Consider the following 24379-nt stretch of genomic DNA (forward strand, 5'->3'; position numbering starts at 1 on the left):
GGGGAGGGGAGGAGAGGGGGGATAGTAGAGGATAGGAAAGGCAGCAGAATACAACAGACACTAGTATGGCAATATGTAAATCAATGGATTTGTAACTGATGTGATTCTGCAATCTGTATATGGGGTAAAAATGGGAGTTCATAACCCACTTGAATCAAAGTGTGAAATATGATATGTCAAGAACTATGTAATGTTTTGAACAACCAACAATAAATATTTTTTAAAAAAAAGATTTTCTGTTTGGTTCTGTTTCAGAATCTCTATCTCTTTATTGAAGTGATCTTTCACTTCTTGGTATTTTCTGATTTCATTGCTTATGTCATCTTTTATCTCATAGAACAGTTTAACTCTGAAGTTTCTCAATTCCTTCTCTGACATTTCCTCTGCTGTGGTGTCAACAGTCTGTTGTTGAGGCATTCTGGGTTGTTTGGGATGGTTTGGTCCCTTGCTTTTTTATGTTGTTTGTATGTCTACTCTTCTATCAGTATAGTTCTGGCTTCTTCTTTTAAGTGAAGGACTACTTTGTGAATTAATTTTTTTAATTCAATGTGGGACCTCTTCTATTCCCCACTTTAAGAGATGCCACTGAGCCCTATTTACTATAATGACTTCTGAGCCATGCCTCATTCTACTCAACCTTATAATATCAAAAACTTGCTGCAATTGTTCTCTATGGTCCTCAATTTCAGGCATAAACCTATAATAAAATTCTGGAACAGGTTAAAATATTAGTTGTTAAATTTGGTAAAATTATTATAACCTTAAGTATGGACTAAAAGGAGAGAGCATGAAAGATTAGGGGGTGAGAGAGAGAGAGAGAGAATGAGAATGAATAAAAGGGTAATTTACATGAAGGTTGAAAGCAGAAATAGATGAATGGATGTTATTTGAGGTAGTACCAGATAGTACAAGTATAGTGGGTAAGAGAAGCAGGTATAAACTAGAACTAGGAACACAAATATAGGTAGACTGATTCCAATTGATGTTTTAAACCATTAGATGGAATATATTCAAATGGGTTGAGGGTACAATGTTGGCTATTGGGTTAACAATTATCATTCGAGTTAAGTTATTTATATAATCAAAATTGATATTAGAGTACTTTATAGCATACCATGTCAAGGTGAAGAAAATTCTTGTTGAATCTGGTTTGGACATTTAGCAGATGTCCATCAGTCTTTAACTATGGATCTCTTCTGAGTTGCAGGGGCACAAGAGCCAGTTCCCTAGTTGCTATAAACCTCCTACCAGCAGCTTCTGGTTTGTCAGCTCAGGGGCCTGCACCTCACTGCTCAGAGAGTGTAGTGTTGTGGATTGGCTGATTCTGTTGTGTGTAATAGTTTATAATTCAGCTTCTGAAGTGCCCCTGTGTGTGTTGTGGGTACCTATTCTCCTCTACTGGATCCTTTTTGCAGAAGTGAAGATCCTGGTGGCTGTCTGTGAACATAGAAACTCTGGTTGTGGATTTTCTGTGAATGATCTGTGGTACAGAGGTATTACCCTGGCTGATGTTGCTCTCTGAGGTACTGTCTGAAGGGTTTCCAGTGGTTCACTTGGATTCTCATTTCTGCTGCCCTGGGCTGTGAATGGCAGGAATTGATTCTCTATGTTTTCTAAATCTGATGCAAGGTCCTACAAGTATCCACAGTGCCTCCCCGCATTGTCAGTGACTGAGGCCTGGTGAATCTATTTTCCTTTTTGGGAGGCCAAAGATGCTTCATTGTTGTCTTAGTCAAGCAACGGAGTGAATGCTATGTAGGGAGGGAAAGAGGGTGGGGGTTTCTGCAATTTATGGCTAGTAGTGGTCCTTATAGAAGTTCTTTCTGGATGGATTTATAAGAGGTCCCACTGCAGGGGGCTTCCCTCTGCTTTAATTTGCAGCTGTCTGGGCATGGGAAGTCACCATGCTGATTTAAGAACTTAGCTGGTTGCAGATTCCCAGCTCTTTACACAATTTGGTTTTAAGCTATTTGTACTGTTTAAGAAGCCTTCTATATTACCATTGCAGTTTAAATTTGGTCTTTTCAACAGTTTTTAAGTGAGTGAGCTTAAAAGAATGTCCACTCCCCACCCTTTCTCTCTCTGGTGCCCTTCAGTTTCGGTTCAAGTTCTGAGTTTTTTATCTACTCTGGTAACCTATCTTCCAGTCCCTTCAGGTCTCAAACTTTGTAATGATGATACTTAGAGGATTTATTTTGCCACCTACCTCTCAATTCTGCTTTTCCTTTACTGCCTCCTTTCTGTGTTGTGATAAGATCAGGACTCACTGCCTAGCTCACTTCTGCCATCTTCCTTCACCTCCACAACCTTATACATTTAATATCCTTAAAGCATGTTTTTATTGTGCTCTTTTCTTGTAAGAACTCATAACCTTGATCTGACATAAACATTGGAAAAATACAAGTCTCTGATTCATTCTTTAAGTTTATGTATAAAGCCTTTAATCTCATATAAATATATTTTTTGTCTGTTCGGTTTTATGTTTTCACTCTATCAACATTTTTTTTTTCAGTTGTAGACTTCCTGTGTTTCTTAGATCTCCTTACCACAATATAGCAAAATTTATTTTTTCCACACTTTCACCTTATACTTTTGTCACTTTATGTAAGGTCTTTACTGTATATCAAGTGTATTTGTGTATAAAATATAAGGTAGAGATTTAATTTCTTTTCTCCCATACAAACATTCCCTTAAAAATGTTCCTCAAAGAAACAGCCAACTTTTCCCTTTCTCCCTTTTTTACCCCGTATTCATTGTCTACTTAAATTCTCATCTACTTTTCTGAATATCTATATATAGTTATAAGTGTAGGTAAATACATTTGGAAAAAGCTGAGACACAAATATAATTTTTAAAATAAATTTATAAATTTATCACCTTCTATGTGTTCGGTACCATACCACATACTATTAGCAATACAGAAACATAAGACATATTGCATATCCTCAGAGAGTTCCTATTATATTAAGAACATTGGTCTACTGTACAGGAAACAAAATTATACGAGATATCAGAGAAAAATGATTGCTTCTGTTACAGCATATAGGACAAACTAATATTGTGCATATTCAGAAGAATCAAGTAATTGTAGAAATATGAGAAAGTATCAATTACCACTGCTTCCTAATAAATTTTATTTTTGTTTTCTCAGTGGAATCATATCTGATCTTTTTCCTGGAGTCCAAATTCCAGAACATGACTATGGTATTTTGCAGTCAACAATTGTGGATGTCATGAATGGAAAAAACCTTCAGCCTGAAATCTGTATGGTTGAAAAAGTGATACAGTTCTATGAAACTATGCTTGTGAGGCATGGTGTTATGTTAGTTGGGCCAACAGGAGGTGGCAAGACCACAGTTTACCAAATACTAGCAGAAACTTTAGGGAATTTACAAAAACTTGATTTAGGCAATCCTTTTTATCAAGCAGTTAAAACGTATGTTCTTAATCCTAAATCAATCACCATGGGTGAATTATATGGTGAAGTTAATAACATAACCTTGGAATGGAAAGATGGTTTGATGGCACTAAGTGTCCGAGCAGCTGTGAATGATACTTCAGAAGACCATAAATGGATCATCAGTGATGGACCAGTGGATGCTCTTTGGATTGAAAACTTAAATACAGTATTGGATGATAACAAGATGCTTTGCCTGGCTAACAGTGAAAGGATTAAACTCACACCTCAGATCCACATGCTCTTTGAGGTAAATGTATGACTTACTGTGGAATGAAATCATTCCTTAAAATTGGCATGCCATCATTAATTTTTTTACTGATGTATCATTTACCATCTGTGCTATTTTGTTTACTTAATAAGTACCTATTAAATTATCCTTTTGAAATAGTTGCCAATCCTGAAAAAGCTTCTTAAATGTTCCTGTCTCTATAAATGGGAAATAGAATTAATTCTGGTTTTCCTAGCACTTGGTTTCTTTGAAATTTTTCCTCATTAAACAATATTATTTTATATGAATAAATTATCCTACTGTGGTATGAATGTTTGGCAAGAAATTAGAGAAAGGATGTGGAACCAAATACTGCTACAAAATATGGAAGAGACCACTCAAGGTCTAATCATTCATTAATTACTGATTAAATGTCCACTGTGTACTATGAATTTGGCTAGCTATTGGGACACAAGAATGAGAAAAGTAAAGAGAAGAAAAGAAAAATAAATAAATGCCTATTCCTTCTGATATTTTTTCCTATACTGGGGATTGAACCCAGGGATGCTTTACTACTGAGCTACACCACCAGCTCTTTTTTTTTTTCCTTCTTTGAGACAGGACCTCACTAAATTGCCCAAACTGGTTTTGAACTTGTAATCCTCCTGCCTCAGCCTCCTGAATTGCTGGGATTACAGGTGTGTGCCACTATACCCAGCTCCTGCCCATAAGGATTTGACAATGTCCTCCTACACTCATTTTTTTTACCCTATGCCTCACTTACATTTGCTTCTCCATTTCGTATTACTTATTGCCCTCCCACTGTCCTCCACATGAAGCCTTTTGGTGTTAAACTTTAAAAGGTCTGAATCACTACCACTGAAATTGGATGAATAAGAAAGTATAATTAGCTATTTCCTGTTCAACTTTTTTCAATTTTAGGTGCAAGATCTAAAGGTTGCCTCTCCTGCAACAGTCAGTCGATGTGGAATGGTGTTTGTGGATCCCGAAGAACTAAAATGGATGCCTTATGTTAAAACATGGATGAAGCGGGTTTCTAAAAAGGTAAGTGCAATCAAATGTGCAACCAGATGTTTCCCAGTATCTTCATCTGTTGGGGCTCACACTTCCCCAGAGTGTACAAATAGCAGTAGGTTATAGCAGCATTGTTCTCAGTTGAGGAAATTTTATTTTGTCCTTCTCCCTAAGAATTCCTGGGTCTTCCAGGAATGTTTATATACTCCCCAAGTCTTTCCTCATTATCTGTTACCTCAGCCTGCCAGCCTGCAGAGTCACTCTGCTTCCAGTCTGCTCTTCCTGGCTTCTTCTTAGACTGGTTTCTGACAGTAGAAACACAAGCCACTTCCTGAGTCCCTAAAAATACAGATAGAATAAGACTGAACCATGGAAAGGCTTTGCAGAAGGCACAAGGGTAAAAAGAGGAAATCACTATGAATAAAAAGAACTGTTAAATACAAACACTAACTGGATTTTATATTTTAGGAACCCCCAACACCTCTGAGAGCCAGAAAGGAAAGAAAAGTTTCCACCCTTGTCATAGGTGCAAGACCCATGACACATTCTGACCTCAGATTTATAGTTCCACTCCAAATGAAGGAAATCCTATACATTATTATCCAAAACAACTCAGTTCCATGCTAGCCTCTGAATTTCCTGCATTCTAAAATAGGATTTTTTCTTTACCTTAACAACATTTTAACATTTATAATAATTCTCACTATCCCATTACTTCTCCAAGGGAACAATCTTCTTCTCTGCCTCTCCCACTCCAAAGATGAATTAGAGCAAGAGAAAGAAGAGAAAGGAAAGAGAAAGAGATAAGGGGGGATGGGGATAAATGAGGAGATGGACCAGAGGGAACTATCTTTCTCCATTGCAATGGCCTTTGCTCTTTGTCAAAAATAAGTTGACCATATTTGTACAGGCATCTTTCTGAGCTCTATTCTGTTCCATTGATCTATTTTTTAATCCTTTTTCCACGTCTTGTTATTATAGCTTTATACTAAATCTTGAAGTTGGGTTTTGTCAGAACTTCAGCTTTGTTCTTCAGGGTTGTTTTGGTGATTTGGGGGGTTTGCCTTTTTGTATAAACTTTAGAATCAGTTTTTCAGTATCTATAAAGAAATTTGCTAGGAATTTGATTGTTGAATTTATAGGTGAAATTTAGAGAAACTGACATCTTAACACTAATCTTCCTAGATATGAACATGGTTTATCTGTTCATTTATTTAGGTCTATTTGGCTTCTTTTATCAGAGCACTGTAGTTTTTCTCATGTAGATCTAGTACATGTTTTATTGGATTTAAAGTTATTTCATTTTTAATGCTAATATATAATCATGTTATATTTTTTATTTCAAATTCCACATATTTTTCATTTATACTTGACTTCTTTATATTAACCTATATCGGGCAAACTTACTATCATTATTGGTTCCAGTTTTGTTTTGTTATTTGGGGGTAGATTTTATATATAGACAATCATGACATCTGTGAACAAAGTGTTTTACTTCTTTCTTTCCAATCTGTATGACTTTTATTTCCTTTTATTGCTCTATTGCATTAGCTAGGGCTTCTAGTTGAATAAGACTGTTAAGGGGGCTGAATTCATTTTTAAATCTTTGGAAATTATTCCTTTTTGCCTGACAGGGAGATACTTAAATGATATCTTCTGTGTTTCTTCTTTTTTAATTGTTTTTAATTATAAAAGGTTGTCAGTAAAGAAGAGTGCATGAAATATGTATTGGCAGTTTAAGAAATAATTATAAAATGAACACCTCTGTACTCATTATCAAACCAAGAAGTAGAATGTTTTCAACTCTCCAGTAATTCTTTCCTGTGTTCCTTCCTAATCATATAAGGTTCCCTTAAAATTTGTTTCATACTTTATGATGCTTATGTCCTCGGGTCTAAAGGTTACTGAATGCATTGAATATATGGATTTTAGCCAACTCCTTTCTAAACATAATGATATGTTTCATCTGATTTTGTTAAACTTTTATTTATTTGTTTCATTTTTAGCTGAATGAGGAAGCCCAAGAATATATATTGAACCTTTTCCAACGTTATGTTGATGAAGGTTTACATTTTATCAACAAAAAGTGCACCCAAGCAATCCCACAAGTGGACATCAGCAAAGTTACTACCCTCTGTTGCTTATTAGAGTCTTTGATATTGGGAAAAGATGGAATTAACTTGACAATGGTATGAAGGGTTTTCTTACTGTTGTGAAGCTAAGAAAATGAAATATTGTATAGATTCTTTGCAAATAATTAACTCTAAATTTTCTGAAATATAGGTCATTGATTTTCAAGTTAATTTTTCAGAGAAGTAATGACTATTATTAGTTTCATAGAAGCTCAAAGTTAGAAGAAATGTTAGAGGTCCTATAGTTTAGTCCTCTACTCAATTTTCAATTCACATGCAGTGTACAACATAGTCTCAATCTGCTTAAATAACTTTATGCATGCATTTAGAAAAGTTATAATAGGCAGCTAAAAGACAACTTTGAGCTGTTCTTCCTACATATGCCTTTTCATTCATTGTCTCTTCAATATTTAATTATGTAGATAAGAAAATTCCATTTTGTGAGCCATTAAACATATGTGGTACAACTTAAGATTTTTCTTATGTTTATTTATGAAATATTAAAACTATTTTCTTTATTTTTTAGGAACAAGTGAAACTGAACACTGTGCTATGCCAGACATTTGTATTCTGTTACTTATGGTCTTTGGGTGGAAACCTAAATGAAAATCATTGGGATTCTTTTGATACATTTATCAGAACACAATTTGATGATAACCCTGATGCCAGAGTAAGAACTTTTGATATTTATTTTTTAGTTATCGGCAGACACAACATCTTTGTTTGTATGTGGTGCTGAGAATCGAACCCGGGCCGCACGCATGCCAGGCGAGTGCGCTACCACTTGAGCCACATCCCCAGCCCTATTTTTTTATTTTTTAATTTGTTCTAATTAGTTATACATGACAGTAGAATGCATTGTAACACATTGTATACAAATGGAGCATAACTTCTCCTTCCTCTGGCTGAACATTGTGTAGAGTCACACCAATGGTGTAAACATACATGTATATCGGGTAATAATGTCCATCTCATTCCACCATCCTTCCCATCCCCATACTCCATCCCTTCCCCTCACTCCCCTTTGTACAATCCAAAGTTCCTTTATTATTCCCCACCCCTGCCCATTATGGAGTAGCATTCACTTACCAGAGAAAACATTTAGGCTTTGGGTTTGGGCATTTGGCTTATTTTACTTAGAATGATATTCTCCAGCTCAATCCATTTACCTGTAAATGCCATAATTTCATCTTCTTTAAGGGTGAGTAATATTCAGTTATGCATATGTACCACAATTTTCTTTATCCAGTCATCTGTTAAAGAGCATTTAATTGGTTTATCTATTGTGAATTGAGTTGCTATAATCATTGATGTAGCTGCATTACTATAGTATGCTGACTTTAAGTCCTTTGGGTACAAACCAAGGAGTAGGATAGCTGGGTCAAATAGTGGTTTCATTCCAAGTTTTCTAAGGAATCTCCATACTCCTTTCCAGAGTGGTTGCACCAATTTTCAGTCCCACCAGCAATCTAAGAGTGTCCCTTTTCTCCCACATCCTCACCAACACTTACTGTTGCTTGTATTCTTGATAATTGCTATTCTGACTGGAGTCAGATGAAATCTTAGTTTTGATTTGCATTTCTCTAATTGCTAGAGATGTTAAACATTTTTTCATATGTTTGTTGATCAGTTGTATTTCTTCTTCTGTGCAATGTCTGTTCAGTTCCTTAGCCCATTTATTGATTGGGTTATTTGTTTTTTTAGTATTAAGTTTTTTGAGTTCTTTATACATGCTGGAGATTAGTGCTCTATCTGATGTGCTTGTGGTAGATTTTCTTCCATTCCTTAGGCTCTCTCTTCATGTTATTGATTGTCTCTTTTGCTGAGAAGAAGCTTTTTAGTTTGAATCCATCCCATTTATTGAGTCTTGCTTTTACTCTTGCCCTTTAAGAGTCTGGTTAGGGAAGTCAGTTCCTAAGCCATCATGGTGGAGATTTGGTCCTACTTTTCCCTTTATTGGGCACAGGGACTCTGTTCTAGTGCCTAAGTCTTTGATCCACTTTGAGTTCATTTTAATGCAGGGTGAGAGATAAAGGTTTAATTTCATTTTTCTACATATGGATTTCCAGTTTTCCCAGCTCCATTTGTTGAATAGGCTATTCTTTCTCTAATGTATCTTTTTTTGGTGCCTTTGTCTAGTATCAGATAACAGTATTTATGTGGGTTTGTGTCTGTGTCTTCTATTCTGTGCCATTGGTCTACATATATATTCTGGTGCCAATTACTATGCCATTTTTGCTATTATTGCTCTGTAGTATACTTTAAGGTCTGATATATTGTGATGCCTCCTATTTGCTAATGAATGCTTTGGCTAATCTGGGTCTCTTATTTTTCCAAATGATGAACACTACTGAAATGCAGAAAATAATTAGAAACTATTGAAAATTTATACTCCAATAAAGCAGACAATCTCAAAGACATCAACACATTTCTAGAGACATATGAACTACCCAAACTTAATCAAGAGGGAATACACAATTTAAATAGATCAATTTCAAGCAATAAAATAGAAGATACTATCAAAAGCTTACCAACCAAGAAAAGCCAAGGACCAGACAGATTATCAGCCAAGTTCTACAAGACCTTTAAAGAAGAATTAACACCAGTACTCCTCAAATTATTCCATGAAATAGATAAGGAGGGAACCCTTCCACACTCATTCTATAAGGCTAGTATCACCCTGATACCCAAACCAGACAAAGACACATCAAAGAAAGAAAACTTCAGACCAATATCCCTGATAAACATAGATGTGAAAATTCCCAATAAAATCCTGGAAAATCACATATTAAAACATATTAAAAGATAATGCACCAGGATCAAATGGGGTTCATCCCAGGGATGCAAGGTTGGTTCAATATAAAAAAAATCAATAGGGCTGGGGATGTGGCTCAATCGGTAGCGCGCTTGCCTGGCATGCGTGCGGCCCGGGTTCGATTCTCAGCACCACATACAAACAAAGATGTTGTGTTCGCCGGAAACTAAAAAAAGTAAATAAATATTAAAAAATTCAAAAAAATATATTTAAAAAAAAATCAATAAACATAATTCATCACATCAATAGATTTAAAGACAAGAATCATATGATCATCTCAATAAATGCAGAAAAAAAGTGTTTGACAAAATACAGCACCTCTTCATGTTCAAAACACTAGAAAAAACAGGGAGAGTAGGAACATACCAAGCCGAGCATCATTTTAAATGGAAAAAATTGAAAGCATTCCCTCTAAAAACTGGAACAAGACAGGGATGCCCTCTTTCACAATTTCTATTCAACATACTCCTGGAAACTCTAGCCAGAGTAAACAGACAAAAGAAATTAAAGGAATACAAATAGGAAAAGAAGAACTCAAATTATCACTATTTGCTGACAACATGATTCTAAATTTAGAAATCCAAAAAAATTTCACCAGAAAACTCCTAGAGCTAATAAATGAATTCAGCAAAGTATCAGGATATAAAATCAACACCTATAAGTCAAATGCATTTTTATACGTCAGTGATGAATCCACTGAAAGAGAAATTATGAAAACTATCCCATTCACAATAGTCTCAAAAAAAAAATACTAGGTTTTTTTTTTTTTTTAGAGAGAGAGAGAATTTTTAATATTTATATCTTTATTTTTTTTAGTTTTTGGTAGACACAACATCTTTATTTTATTTTTATGTGGTGCTGAGGATCAAACCTAGCGCCCCATGCGTGCCAGGTGAGCATGCCACCGCTTGAGCCACATCCCCAGCCCCTAAGATTTTTTAATTCATTTTTTCAACCATAGATAACATTTTATTGTATTTTTTAAAAATTTAGAAGTCCTTTTTCGTTATAAAGAAATTAAGGTGTGGAGTCCATTAAAACTCTTTACAATAGATGAATATTAAATTCTAGCTTGTAAATTTATTTTACTAATTTTTAGACTTGTATTTTCAGCACAGTATTCCATAAATTGCATGAGATGGTCAATAATTAATGTAAACTGGTTTTGATTTGCACTTCTCTAATTGCTAGAGATGATGAACATTTTTTCATATATTTGTTGATTGATTGTATATCCTCTTCTGAGAAGTGTCTGTTCAGGTCCTTGGCCCATTTATTGATTGGGTTATTTGCTTTTTTTAGTGCTTAGCTTTTTGAGTTATTTATTTATTATAGAGTTTAGGCTCTATCTGATGTGTGAGGGGTAAAAATTTGCCCCTCGGGATGTAGGCTCTCTGTCACCTCTCAGATTGTTTCTTTTGCTGAGTAGAAACTTTGTAGTTTGATTCCATCCCATTTATTGATTCGTGGTTTTAATTCTTACACTATAGGAGTCTTATTAAGGATGTTGGGGCCTAATCCCACATGATGAAAATTAAAGCCTACTTTTTCTTCTATTAGACACAGAGTCTCTGGTTTAATTCCTAGGTCTTTGATCCATTTTGAGTTAAGTTTTGTGTATGGTGAGAGATAGGAGTTTAATTTCATTTTGTTACAGATGGATTTCCAGTTTTCCCAGCACCATTTGTTGAAGAGGCTATCTTTTCTCCAATGCATATTTTTGGTGCCTTTGTCTACTATAAGATAATTGTGGGCTGGGGATATGGCTCAGGCGGTAGCGCGCTCGCCTGGCATGCGTGCGGCCCGGGTTCGATCCTCAGCACCACATACAAACATTTTGTTGCATATGGATTCCCAGTTTTCCCAGCACTATTTGTTGAAGAGGCTATCTTTTCTCCAATGCATGTTCTTGGCACCTTTGTCTAATATAACCTAATTGTAATTTTGTGGGTTAGTCTCTGTGTCCTCTATTCTGTACCATTGGTCTACCAGTCTGTTTTGGTGCCAATACCATGCTGTTTTTGTTACTATTGCTCTGTAATATAGTTTAAGGTCTGGTATAGTGATGCCACCTGCTTCACTCTTCCTGCGAAGGATTGTTTTAGCTATTCTGGGTCTCTTATTTTTCCAGATGAATTTCATTATTGCTTTTTCTATTTCTATGAGGAATGCCATTGGATTTTGATCGAAATTACATTAAATCTGTATAGTGAAGACATGAATTGGGTGTCAACATACTTTATATACAAACAGAGATATGAAAAATTGTGGTATATATGTGTAATAAGAATTGTAATGCAAAAAATAAAAATAAACAGGCTTTTGTTAGATTGTTTTGCCCAACAATAGACTAATGTAAGTGTTCTGAGCATGTTTAAGGTAAGCCAAGCTATAGGGTTCAATAAGTTAGGTTTATTAAAAGCATTTTTGAACTTATGATATTTTCAGTTTGCAATGAGTTTAGCAGTATGTAACACTATCAGGAGTCAAATTTATACATACATAAATATCCTAGTTCTGTGTGTTGAGGAGCTAGAAATAACACTTTGATGGAAATGTGCATACCTAGTACGCTACTTTCTAACTATTGTTCTCCACAGAGAACCTAGCATCCTTAGTGAAATAATCATTTTCAGAACTGAGGCAGAGAAAGTACACAATAACCTCAAATATCTTATTTTAGATAGTAAAAACAAAAAGTGCTTAAAAAAATGTTGGGACATGTCAAAAAAAATGCAGAATCGAGTCCAAAGGGAACTCCAACCAGTCAAAACTGCATAGTTTTGAACATCAAATACTAGTAGAGTGGGATTATGACCCTTTGAAGGAAATAAAAATCTATGAGGTCATACTGATAACAGAACTATGCTTAATCAAACAAATTAGTAGAAGAAAAAGCTCTTCCTAATCTACAGTGAAGGAATTATGGATACAGTTAGAAAATCATCACCTTGCAACTATTATTGTAAAATTGATTAAGGAAGAAATATTCAATGGATGACAAATTAGCGAGTGAATATTTAATCAGAAGCATTATTTACAAGTTCCAAAGTATCTCCACAAATTTCTGATTAATTGCAAAAATAAAAATAGTATCTTTAGTAAAGAAACATTGAAGACAACACCTTAAGAATGTGATCAGTTTAACTTCATTAATATCAGGACACACCTGTGCCTTCCTCCCAACAATGGTACACTACAAAGTGTACAATGTTGCTTCTGTGAAATCCTTTTGAAAAAATGCATCACTTGAATCTAATCATGAGAGGGCACCAGGAAAATCCAAACTGAGGGACATTTTTATCAAATAAACTAGTCTGTATGCTTTAACTATGTCTATGTCATGAGCCACAAAGAAAGTTGAAGAGCTTTTCTAGATGAAAAGAGACTAAAGATACATAGCCTAATGCAATGTATGATTCTGGACTGGATATCAGACTTGAAAAAACATAGCTATAAATGACATTACTGAAATAGATGGCAATATTTGAATATATAAGTTAATTAGATAGTATGTCAGTGTTCAATCTTGATTTTGATTATTTTATAATGGTTATGTAATAAAATATCCTTGTTCTTAGAAAATAAACACTCAGCTGTTTAGGATAAGGTGGAATAATGTATACAACTGACTCTCAGGAATAAGTTAATGAGACAGCAAATAGGGCAAAACACCGAACAATCCATTGATCTAAGTAAATGATATATGAGAATTATTTGTACTATTATTTTAACTTTTCTAAAGTTTGTAAAAATTGTATCAAAATTAAAATTTATCAAAAAATTTAAAAGGATGTCCCAAGAATAGAAGACCTAATGAACCTAAGATTTTCTAATAGATATGAAACCCTGTTGCATCTTCAAAGTGATTGTATTATAATTGAGCAGGATGAAACAGATTGGGGACTATAGGGAGTTTGATACAGACAGACAAACCCCAACTAGCTCCAGAGAAGTGATGTGGATCATCCACGGGCAGCAAGAGGTGACCCAAATCAATTATTCAGCGTTCAATTCAGTAAATATTTATTTAAAGCCTATTAAATCATAGTACCATTCTGGAAACTGGGGGTAAAGCAAGTAATCAAAGTATCTAACTTTATACAGCTTACATTTCAGTTAAGGGAGTCAGGAATAGACTAATATACAAGACATTAGTTGGTGATAAATGCTTTAGAGAAAAATAAGTCCAAGTAAAGCTGATAGGGAGTGCCAGGAAGTAGCAAAGAACTGGTTCATTTATGATAGGAAAGTTTTAGTAATAAGGTCATATTTTTAGAGTCCTGTGTTAGTCAGCTTTTCAATGCTGTTACCAAAACACCTGACACAAGCAACTTACAGAAGGAATGATTTATTTTGGCTCACAGTTTCGGAGGTTTTAGCCAATGGTCAGCTGGCTCCATCACTTTGGGTCTACATTAAGGTAGAAGGGCATGGTAAAGGAAAAGTGCTCATCTCATTGCAACTGGAAAGGAGGGAGGAAAGGAATGGGCCAGGGAGCAGATACGCCTTTCCAGATCATGTCCCCAGCAACCTACTTCCTCCAAATAGGCCCTACGTCCTACAGTTTCCGCTGCCTTCCAATAATCCCTTCAAATTATTGATCAAATTATTGATCAATTCAATTATTTATCAATGATTATTCCACCAATGAGGTTAGAATCCTAATGGTCCAGTCATCGCCCAAAAGTCCCACCTCTGAACCTTGCTGCATTGGACATGCTTTCAAGTATATGAATTTGGGGGAGACATTTCAGATCCAATTAATAACAACTCCTGAAGAAAGTCAAGGAGCTAGCAATAATTTAAGGGGCAAGTATTTCAGTTAGAAGGAAAAGTACAAAGATCATTAAACACTAAGGCACTTGGCAATTCTGAAAAATAACGGAGAGGGTAATGAGCTCAGAGTGGAATGGCCAAATGGGAGGGTACTAAGAGATAAAGTTAGAGGTGTCTTAGTGAGGGGAGGGCTGAATATGTAGAACTTAGAGGCTATTGTACACTTTGAAAATCTTTTCATTTAGCTCTTTTCCTTTGTTAGTGGATAGCCATTGATGGACTGTGACCAGAGGATATTTGGCAGAGCAGTTCGAGAAAACTGTCCTGGCAGTAGTCATTCCATCTCAGCAGCAGGAGGGAGTCCAGATGCAAAGTTGGATTCTTTTTCCTGTCTGCAAGTACCAATGAATGAGTTACTAGATTTGTGTTCCTTGTCTCAATTAAGAGCCTTATCCGTGTAATACTAGTCAGAACTTAAGGTTTGTTACAGTCTCAACTCACATCCCTATAGCAAGTGAAACACTAAATTCAATGAACTTTATCACCTAAATATTTTTTCAAATATGTTCTCTCTTCATCCTCACTGTCTCTGAATCATTTATGTACTTACCATTTCTTCTCTGAGCTATAGAATAGCCTATTTCTTTTTTAAAATTAATTAATTTATCCTAATTAGGTATATATGACAACAGAATGCATTTTGATTCATTGTACACAACTGCAGCATAACTTTTCATTTCTCTGATTTTACACAATGTAGTGTCTCATGATATGTGCAGTCACACATGTACCTAGGGTAGCAATGTCCATTTCATTCCACTATCTTTCCTGCCGTTGCCATGCCCATGTACCCTCCTCCTCTCTCCCTCCCCTTTGCCCAATCACAGTTCCTCCATTTTTCCCATCCGCCTCACCCACGTCATAGGTCAGCATCCCCTTATCAGAGAGAACATTCAGCCTTAGGTTTTGGGGGGATTGGCTTACTTCTCTTAGCATGATATTCTCCAACTCCACCCATATACCTGCAAATGCCATAATTTTATTCTCTTTTAATCCTGAGTAATATTCCATTGTGTATATATGCCATGATTTCTTTATCTATTCATATATTGAAGGGCATCTAGGTTGGTTCCACAGTTTAGCTATTGTAAATTGAGTTGCTATACCATTAATGTAGCTGCATTTCTATAACATGCTGACTTTAAGTCCTTTGGGTACAAACCAAGGAGGGGATAGCTGAGTCAAATGGTGATTCCGTTCCAAGTTTTCTAAGGAATTTCCATACTCCTTTCCAGTGTGGTTTCACCAATTTGCAGTGTGTGAGTGTGCGTTTTCCCTCACATCCTCACCAACACTTATTGTTGCTCTTGATAATTACCATTCTGATTGGAGTGAGATGAAATCGCAGAGTAGTTTTGATTTGCATTTACTAGAGGTGTTGAACATTTTTTCATATATTTTGTTGATCACTTGTATATCTTCTGAGAAGTGTCTGTTAAGTTCCTTAGCCCATTTATTGATTGGGTTATTTGGGTTTTTGGTATTAAGTTTTTTGAGTTCTCTATATATCCTGAAGATTAGTGCTTATCTGGCATGCGTGTGTCAAAAATTTGCTCCTAAAATGTAGGCTTTCTCTTCACCTCATTGATTGTTTCTTTTGCTGAGGATAAACTTTTTAGTTTGAATTCTTGATTTTATTTCTTGCACTTTAGGAGGCTTATTAAGGAAATTAGGGACAAATACAATGTGATGGAGATTGGGCCTACCTTTTCTTCAATTAGGCACAGGGTCTATGGTCTAATTCCTAGGTCCTTGATCCACTTTGAGTTGAGTTTTGTGCATGGTGAGAGATAGGGGTTTAGTTTCATTTTGCTACATAGGGCTTTTTTATTTTTCTAGCACCATTTGTTGAAGAGGCTATCTTTTCTCTAATCGATGTTTTTGGCATCTTTGTCTATTATGAGATAACTGTATTTATGTGGGGTTTTTCTCTGTGTCTTCTAGAATAGTCTTTCTTATTTCCTAGACTTTTGTTCAGTTATATATAATTCACCCTATCCATGCTTTTAAAATTATAGGTCACAATCTATTAATTTACCATGAAGGTATCATAACTAGTTTTTGGAAATGAAATAACCATTATCACAACATTTAGTCAGCACTATATTGGAGGTTCTAGCCAGTGTGAGAAGGGCAAGAAAAAGAAATAAAACATACAAAAACTTTGGAAGGAAAGAAGTACATTCATCATTATATTCAGGAAACAATATTGAATATGTAGAAAATCTTAAAAAAATTCACGAATTATTAACATTAATAAGTAATTTTGCAAAGCTATTGAATTTAAAGTCCACAGAAAGTTAACAAGTGAAATTTTAAAGCAATATCATTTACATGAGCAAGAAAATATTAAAAACAGATAAATCTAATTAAAGATGTAAAAGACTTCCCTGAAAACTTAAAAACTTTCCTGAGAGAAACTTTTAAAGATCTAAATAAATAGAGATATGCAGATTACATTTGTGGGTTAAAATATTTATAACTATTGAGGTTAGCTCTCCCAAATATATTCTGAAGATTCAAGGTAATTCCAACCTCAAAACCCCAATAGGGTTTTTATGGAAACAGATTCTCATTCTAAAATTTGTTTAAAAATGTAAAACCCTATAATAACAAAGATAATCTTAAAGAACACAAACTTGGAGGACTTAAACTACATGATTTTAAGAACTCAAGGACCTGGGGATGAAGCTCAGTGGTGTGCTTGCCTAACATGCACGATACTTTGAGTTCTATCCCTATCACTGTCAAAAAGAAAAAAGAAAAAGATTTTAAACCAATAAAGCAATAGTAATGAAGAGAATGTGGTATTGATGAAAAGATAAATAGAACAAATAAACTAGTAATTACTTCATAGGAGAATGCAGGTGTGTCTAGTATTAATAAGGAAGGGGAAGACAGTATTGAAGTGTTGGGCATGTTTTATGTCTTGATCCAGAGGTAAATGTATACATTACTGTTTGCATATATAACTTTATAACATGAGCTCTTTAAACTGAACTCTTAAAATCTGGCATAAGATGTTGTGTTCCGCCTCAAAAGAGTTTTTTTTTAATAGGGTGAAATAGAAAACAGAGTGAATTATACATTGCAGGGGCAAATATTATACATTTGTAGATGTGCTTGTATGTCTGTACAGGATCCCCATGTAAAATTACCTTCTTACTAAGAGTCAGTCACTATTAAATGAGCTTAAAACAACACTGCTTTATATAGTTGCCAGAATGAACCTTCTAAAATACGATCTGATTATGTCACTCACCTACTTAGAATCTTTAACTGAGTTCTTTGATACATAATGCATTGTGCAATCTAGCTCCTGTCTGTATTCCCACTCTTATCTCTCACTTTGCTTTAATGGTTCTCAGTATGCACTATACTTTCCACGGCTTCAGTCTTCATACTCTATATTTTTAACCTGAATTTGATCTCTTCCTCCCCATCCCTATCCTTCTTTACCAATCTTATTCCTGCCTGCTCTTCAAGTCTTATCTATAACATTACTACTCTGAAAGCTTTCCTGCATCTCAGCCACCACCATAATTCCTCTGCAAATTGAACTTAGCCATCCTTCCTTTGTAAATGTAGCATCTTCATGAGACCTCTCATTTCCCCATGGATATTAGCTGAAGTGCATATGTCTTCCATGTCATTGAAGACAGAAGCTGGGTCTCATCCAGCACATGTTTCCAGCACAAAGCACAATATTTGGCACAGAGTAAGCCCCTGGATTTTGAATTATATTGAAAATACTTTGTATTTCTGATATGAGATTTTAATATAATTAGTAAATTGAATTTTCCATGCATTATGTTACATGATTCTGTTTTTAAAATTAACCTCTGATACTTAAACACTTACTCTTCACAAAGAAAAAAAGAAATCCAAATAAATTCATGTTTTTTGACTTCCCTTTGTTTCTATGAGAATATGTCTATTGCAATTTGCTGTGTTGCCTATTACCTATTGAAAGTGGTGTTTGATTTTATACTTTAGCTTCCGAGTTCTGGTGATCTTTGGAGCATTCGTGTGGACTTTGACACTAAACGGATGGATCCCTGGGAACGAATTATACCTACTTTCAAGTACAGCCGAGATATTCCGTTTTTTGAAATGCTTGTCCCCACAACAGACACAGTGCGCTTTGGGTATCTAATGGAAAAACTACTTGCAGTCAAACATTCAGTTTTGTTTACTGGAATAACTGGAGTTGGCAAGGTAGGAAACCTAACATCAAAAAAAGTTCTGTTCTAAACATTAAGGCATGGTGAACTTAAGAATTATTCTCACCAGAAATAGCACACATTTCTCAGGGGAAATTTTTTAAAATTTTGTTATGTTTTCAGGAAGTCTATGGCTGTACTAAATCTATACTGACCCTAGGAATTATTTCAGAGTTTGCCAGTTTCTGAATAAATCCTTGGGCTGATATTATGTAAACCATAGTAGATTTTCAGGCCAGAGTTTGTGTTTAGGGTCTTTATTATTCTATCTGTTGGTATTCGTGGGACTGCTACTGCACTGATTGGGTAAGAATTGTCCAAAATAGTTTTTGTCCTCAAAGCACTATTGATGAAATTCAGTTGGTTCCCTCTTGCCTGTTTACTTCTACCTGATATGACAATAACATTATTTTCATGTTTTTTTTTAAGTAAGGTAATAGGAGGATTCTGATTGCTTGATCTTTATTTTGGAAGATTCCACATATGCGGTGGTTCATTATTTCCCATCTAAATTATTTCCAAAAGAAGTTTAAATCTTCCTGTAACTCTCATTGTCAAATTGTCTTGTATACTAACCAAGATGGCTTTGGGTAGGCAGCTAAAATAAGATTATTTTTCTGAGATAGAGCTGATTAGAATTTTTTTTTTGGTTTGGATTAGTATAACTAAATAATAGAGAACATTTCAATCTGGACTTAACTTCTCTCTTATATTATTTCTTACTCAGTGCACAGGATACTAATATAGGTTATTGAAAAATATGTTATGTTGAATGTGAGCTTAACAAACTGATTTTTTAAATCTAAAGACCGTTATTGCCAAAGGATTGCTAACTAGAATTCAGGAATCTGCTGGCTATGTCCCTGTTTATCTAAATTTTTCTGCCCAAACTTCATCTGCAAGGACACAAGAGATCATTGAATCAAAACTGGAAAAAAAAAGAAAAAATATTCTAGGTAAGAACTGTCATTTTAATTTGTTCTATATAAACTACTCGCTAAGCCAATAAATTATATAAACACCACAAATAGTAAAGGAAAATTGGATATTTTCTTACATTATTTGTAAAGATGTGCCTTGGTTTGATTTTTGTTGCAACACTAAAATACCTGAGATTGGTTACTTTACAAAGAAGAGAGAGGTTTATTTAGCCCACAGTTATAGATGTCCAAGAGCATGAGGCCCTCATCAGCTTCTGGTGAGGGCCTCAAGGTGGACAGCATCACTTGGCAGAAACACATATGTGAGAGAGAGGTCACATGATGAGAGAGAAAGAAAGTGAACAAGAACTTACAACCCACTCTCATGGTGATCAATGAAGTACCTTGAGAGCAAGAACTCACTCCCACAAGAAAACATAAATCCCTCATAAAGGTCTCAGTACTTCTAAACACTATTGGAGTCCAAGCCTCAACGTGAGTTTTGGTGGAGACAAAGCATATTTAAACCAAAGCAAGGTGATTCTATTAGTGATATTTTTCCTGTACCCAATATCTAGATATCTTTCTGTTATAAGCAAGCCATTTATTTCTACCATCCCCTTAAAACCAGAACATCTTCAGTCTTTGCTTCTTCATGGCTCTCACTCGATCCACCCAGGCTTGAATTGATTTCCCTTTATTTAAAATCAACAACTCTGATTTTACCTAGCACACTGAGTTTCTGAACTCAGTGGGGAATAAACATGAAACTATTTGGGTTTTTGCATCAGTCAGCATTTTAAGTCAGGGATCTCCTTTACCCACCCTTATTAATTATTTAAGATAAATAGCTCTGGTCACCTTCAGATGTTTTGAGTCTGGGCCAATGTAAAACTTCAATCCCCAAACCTAATTTGAAGTTCCCCTTATCTTCTGTCATAAGCCAGCTTTGTGGTTCCAGGTACTGGAGATAGAGGGGGAAATGGGATATTCTTTACCTCCATCCCACGCCCATTCCACATAGGAAAAACTGATATGTTGGGATGGGAAAAGAAGAAAGCACAAGTGTCTTCCCCCTGACCGATAGTTAAATAGGCATGTGGGCATGTAGATGATCCCTGCTTCTCTGGCTGGTGCTGAATGACTGCCCAACCTGTCTGAGAGGCACTTTCAGGATTAGGCTCTTGTGAGGGACTCCTATAAGGTCTGTCCTCATTTTAGGCATTAAGCCTCCCCTTTGGAAGATTCCCTGAGGTTGGGAATCAGGGTCTCAACCTTCATTCAGTTTCATCCTCCAGCCTCTTGCTGCTAGAGTTCACCTGCCCAACCTACAGCCCTTCTGGGTGGGTTACCAGTCAGAACTCAGGTCCAGCTGCTTTGTACAGTATACAGCATCTAATAGGCTCTGTTATGCCAAACACTGGAGTTGCTTACTGCCTCACAGCTTTCTTTTACCTGCTCAGTTAGACACAGGACATTGGTCTATTTTCTGATGAGGGATCCAGATTTTTAAAAATGATTCCCTTACATCCTTTCCAAATCCTGGTTCATGCTTCTCAGCTTTCAGGAACCAGAGGATAGAGTAAAATTCTGAGTTATTCTCAGTTACCTTGGAATTACCATCCAACATTAATACCAACCAAAGAGAAATGGCTATTTGTCCTTTAGTCTTAAGCACTGGGTACCGAATAGGTGAAGTCACCTCCTATTCTTCAGTTGCTACTTTTTCTCTGCTATCACTAATTATTTTTTCTGATGAGTATATGTATTGGTTTTCTTTAAATGTGGCATTGTGTATATCCACAATCCTGGATTTCGCTTTGATTTCCCTTTGATGCAATGGGAATGCTTTTGAATTTTGAACTGTTTTCCATGTGAGGGCGATGAGATGGCATTTTTGAAAGAGAACCTTTAGCTTTCCACACCCATGCCCTGGCCCCATAATTAGTGAGGGCACTGATGTGCTGAGACTTGAGAATGGTCCAGACCTCACTAGAGAGCTACCAGTATTATGGGCTCTGAGAGTAAGGGTGAGGAACAACCTGACATAACAATGTGGGCCTCGGAGCCAGATCTACATCTAGCTGAAGGGCCTGTATGGGGACAGAAGGAGATATGTCTCCTTGGAGTGGGACTCTGCTAGGTCTCTCCTCACTCTTGAGAAAAGAATTAAACTCAGTATGACTCGCAAGTCAGTATGACTCTCATTGAGTGCAAAGCCATACCTATGCTTTCTTTCTTTTTTTTTAGTCCATTATCATAACAGAATATCTGAGACTGACAAATTTATAAAGAGAAAGGTTTTTTAGCTCCAAGTCTTGGAAGTTCAGGAGCGTGGTGCTGGCAGCTGCTCAGCTTCTGGTGAGGGCCTCATACAGGTCAATTCTTGGCAGAAAGCAAAAGAGCAATCAAGCACATGCAAAAGATAGAAAAGAGGGCCAACCTCCTATAATATAAACCCATTTATATAATAAAAACATTAATCCATTCCTGAGGGAAGATCCTTCATGACCTCAGATGCCTCTTAAAGGCTTCATCACCTCTTAACATCATGTTATCAGTATATTAGGAACAAAGCCACAACATGAGTTTGGGTGGGAACAAACCACAGTAGTTTTGTTCTGTACTTTCTAAGAAAAAAAAATTTAATTACTAAATTGAATTTGTTTTCCCAGGGGCACCAGGAAATAAGCAAGTTATAATTTTTGTTGACGACTTAAATATGCCTAGACTGGATCGCTATGGCTCTCAGCCTCCCATTGAATTACTTCGCCAGTATCAAGATTTTGGTGGATTTTATGACAGAAACAAACTCTTTTGGAAAGATATACAGGTTACTTTAGGTTTTAAATCGTTACTTAATGTGTTCAAATTTAAATGGCAAGGAAATATGTGGTACATTAATTTTATGTAATTGCCATAACAGACCATAGACTGGGTAGTATAAACAACCTATTTTCTCATAATTCTGAAGACTGGAAGTCCAAAGTCAAGGTATCAGCAGGATCAATTTCTTCTGAAACCTCCATCCTTAACTAGTAGATGGCCAACTTCCCCCTGTGTCTTTCCATGGGTATATTAATTTGCTTTCTGTTGCTTATAACCCCACAGATTGGGTAAGTTCTAAAGAAAAGAGGTTTATTTTGGCTCATGGCTCTGATTCAGAAGTAAGGGGCCATATCTAGTGATGGCCTTCTTAATGGCAGAGTTCTGGGACAATGCAGGGCATTGCTTTAGCATGACACAGGGAATACATGTGTGTGTGTCATCTCTCTTCCCCCTCTTCTTATAAAGCCACAAATATTCAATCATGTGGGCTCCACCCTTTGACATTATCTGCTTTTAATCACCTCCCAAAAGGCCCACATCTAAACATCATAGTTAGATTGAATTTCTGCCCTCTTAATTCCTTATAGTGGGGGAATACTTCCAACATGAGTTTTGGTAGAAAAAGACAATATTCAAACCATTTCATTTCTTGTCTGGCCCCTGAAACTCAAGTCCTTCTTATATACACCATACTAATAATTCATTCCACCCAAAAAATCCCAGAACCTTAATTCATTCCAGCATTAATCACAAGCCCAAATTCTCATCTGAGATTCAATGCAAACTGCTTCCAGCTGTGAGTCTGTAAAACCAAAGCTGTCTACAAAGGTGGGATAGGCACACAGTATACATTTCCATTCTGAAAGGAAGGAGTAATCAGCCCAAAGCAAGTCTGAAACCTAGCCAGGGCTGGCATTAAATCTTACTGCTTCAATTCTGGCATCCTGTGTATACCATGGGTCTGCAAAGCCTCAGGAAACCCCAGCTACACAATTTGCTGGTTTTGTCCCACATAGTTGCTTTCTTGGGCTGCAAGTTGATGGCCACAGCTTACCTAAGCTGGTATTGCACACTGCTCGTAGCTAGTCACTTCCTGGTGTCTCAGCTGAGGCTCCACTCCCATGGCTTCATTAAGCATTGCTCCACTGGCAACTCTCTGTGGTGGCTCCCCTCACAGCACACTTCTGCCTGGCTTCCCTGACTTTCTTTGACATCTTGGTGGAAGCTGCCATGACCCCATCACTCTTTCATTCTGTGCACAAGCACTGTGTGAATGCTGCCAAGGTCTGCCATGTGCTAAGCAGTGTCTAGGCCTACTTGAATCATAGCCACAGTCTCTGTGGGGTGCTTTTCTGGAAAACAAGGAACATAATCCTGTAGAGTCCCTGAGCAGCCCATGAATAGTACCCCGGGCTCCTACTTCAACCAAGTCTAGAAAGCTTCTAGGCCTGTGATGGGAGAGGCAGCCCTGTAGACTTCTGAGATGTTTTCTAGGCCTTTTTCTCATCTCTTTTTTTTTATTGGTTGTTCAAAACATTACAAAGCTCATGATATATCATCTTTCATACATTTGACTTAATTGGGTTATGAACTCCCATTTTTACCCCAAATACAAATTGCAGAATCACATCGGTTACACACTCACATTTTTACATAATGGCATATTAGTGACTGTTGTATTCTGCTACCTTTCCTTTCCCCTACTATCCCCCCTCCCCTCCCCTCCCATCATCCCTCTCTACCTCATCTGCTGTTGTTCAATTCTCTCCCTTGTTTCCCCCCCCTTTCCCCTCACATCCTCTTCTATGTAATTTTGTGTAACATTGAGGGTCTCCTACCATTTCCATATGCTTTCCCTTCTCTCTCCCTTTCTCTCCCCCCACTTGTCTTTGTTTAATGTTAATCTTTTCCTCATGCT

The 24379-nt window shown here is 36.2% G+C and overlaps 1 protein-coding gene across 21 annotated transcripts in view; it reads left to right on the forward strand.

Moving 5' to 3' along the window:
- Dnah6 (dynein axonemal heavy chain 6) overlaps positions 1-24379 on the forward strand; it is a 284182-nt gene that overhangs the window by 129028 nt on the left and 130775 nt on the right. For all 21 annotated transcript variants that reach the window (XR_007342085.1, XR_007342086.1, XR_007342087.1 and 18 more), the window contains 7 exons: positions 3152-3707; positions 4611-4733; positions 6710-6892; positions 7362-7505; positions 18486-18707; positions 19521-19668; positions 22308-22465. Coding sequence is in view for 18 of the 21 variants with exons in the window: in XM_015499875.2 (XP_015355361.1) it covers positions 3152-3707; positions 4611-4733; positions 6710-6892; positions 7362-7505; positions 18486-18707; positions 19521-19668; positions 22308-22465 (1534 nt within the window). In the remaining 3 variants the exon portion in view is untranslated. The remainder of the gene's footprint in view (positions 1-3151; positions 3708-4610; positions 4734-6709; positions 6893-7361; positions 7506-18485; positions 18708-19520; positions 19669-22307; positions 22466-24379) is intronic.

The sequence above is a fragment of the Marmota marmota genome, unplaced genomic scaffold (assembly GCF_001458135.2).
Source record: "Marmota marmota marmota unplaced genomic scaffold, marMar, whole genome shotgun sequence".
Classification (NCBI taxonomy): domain Eukaryota; kingdom Metazoa; phylum Chordata; class Mammalia; order Rodentia; family Sciuridae; genus Marmota; species Marmota marmota.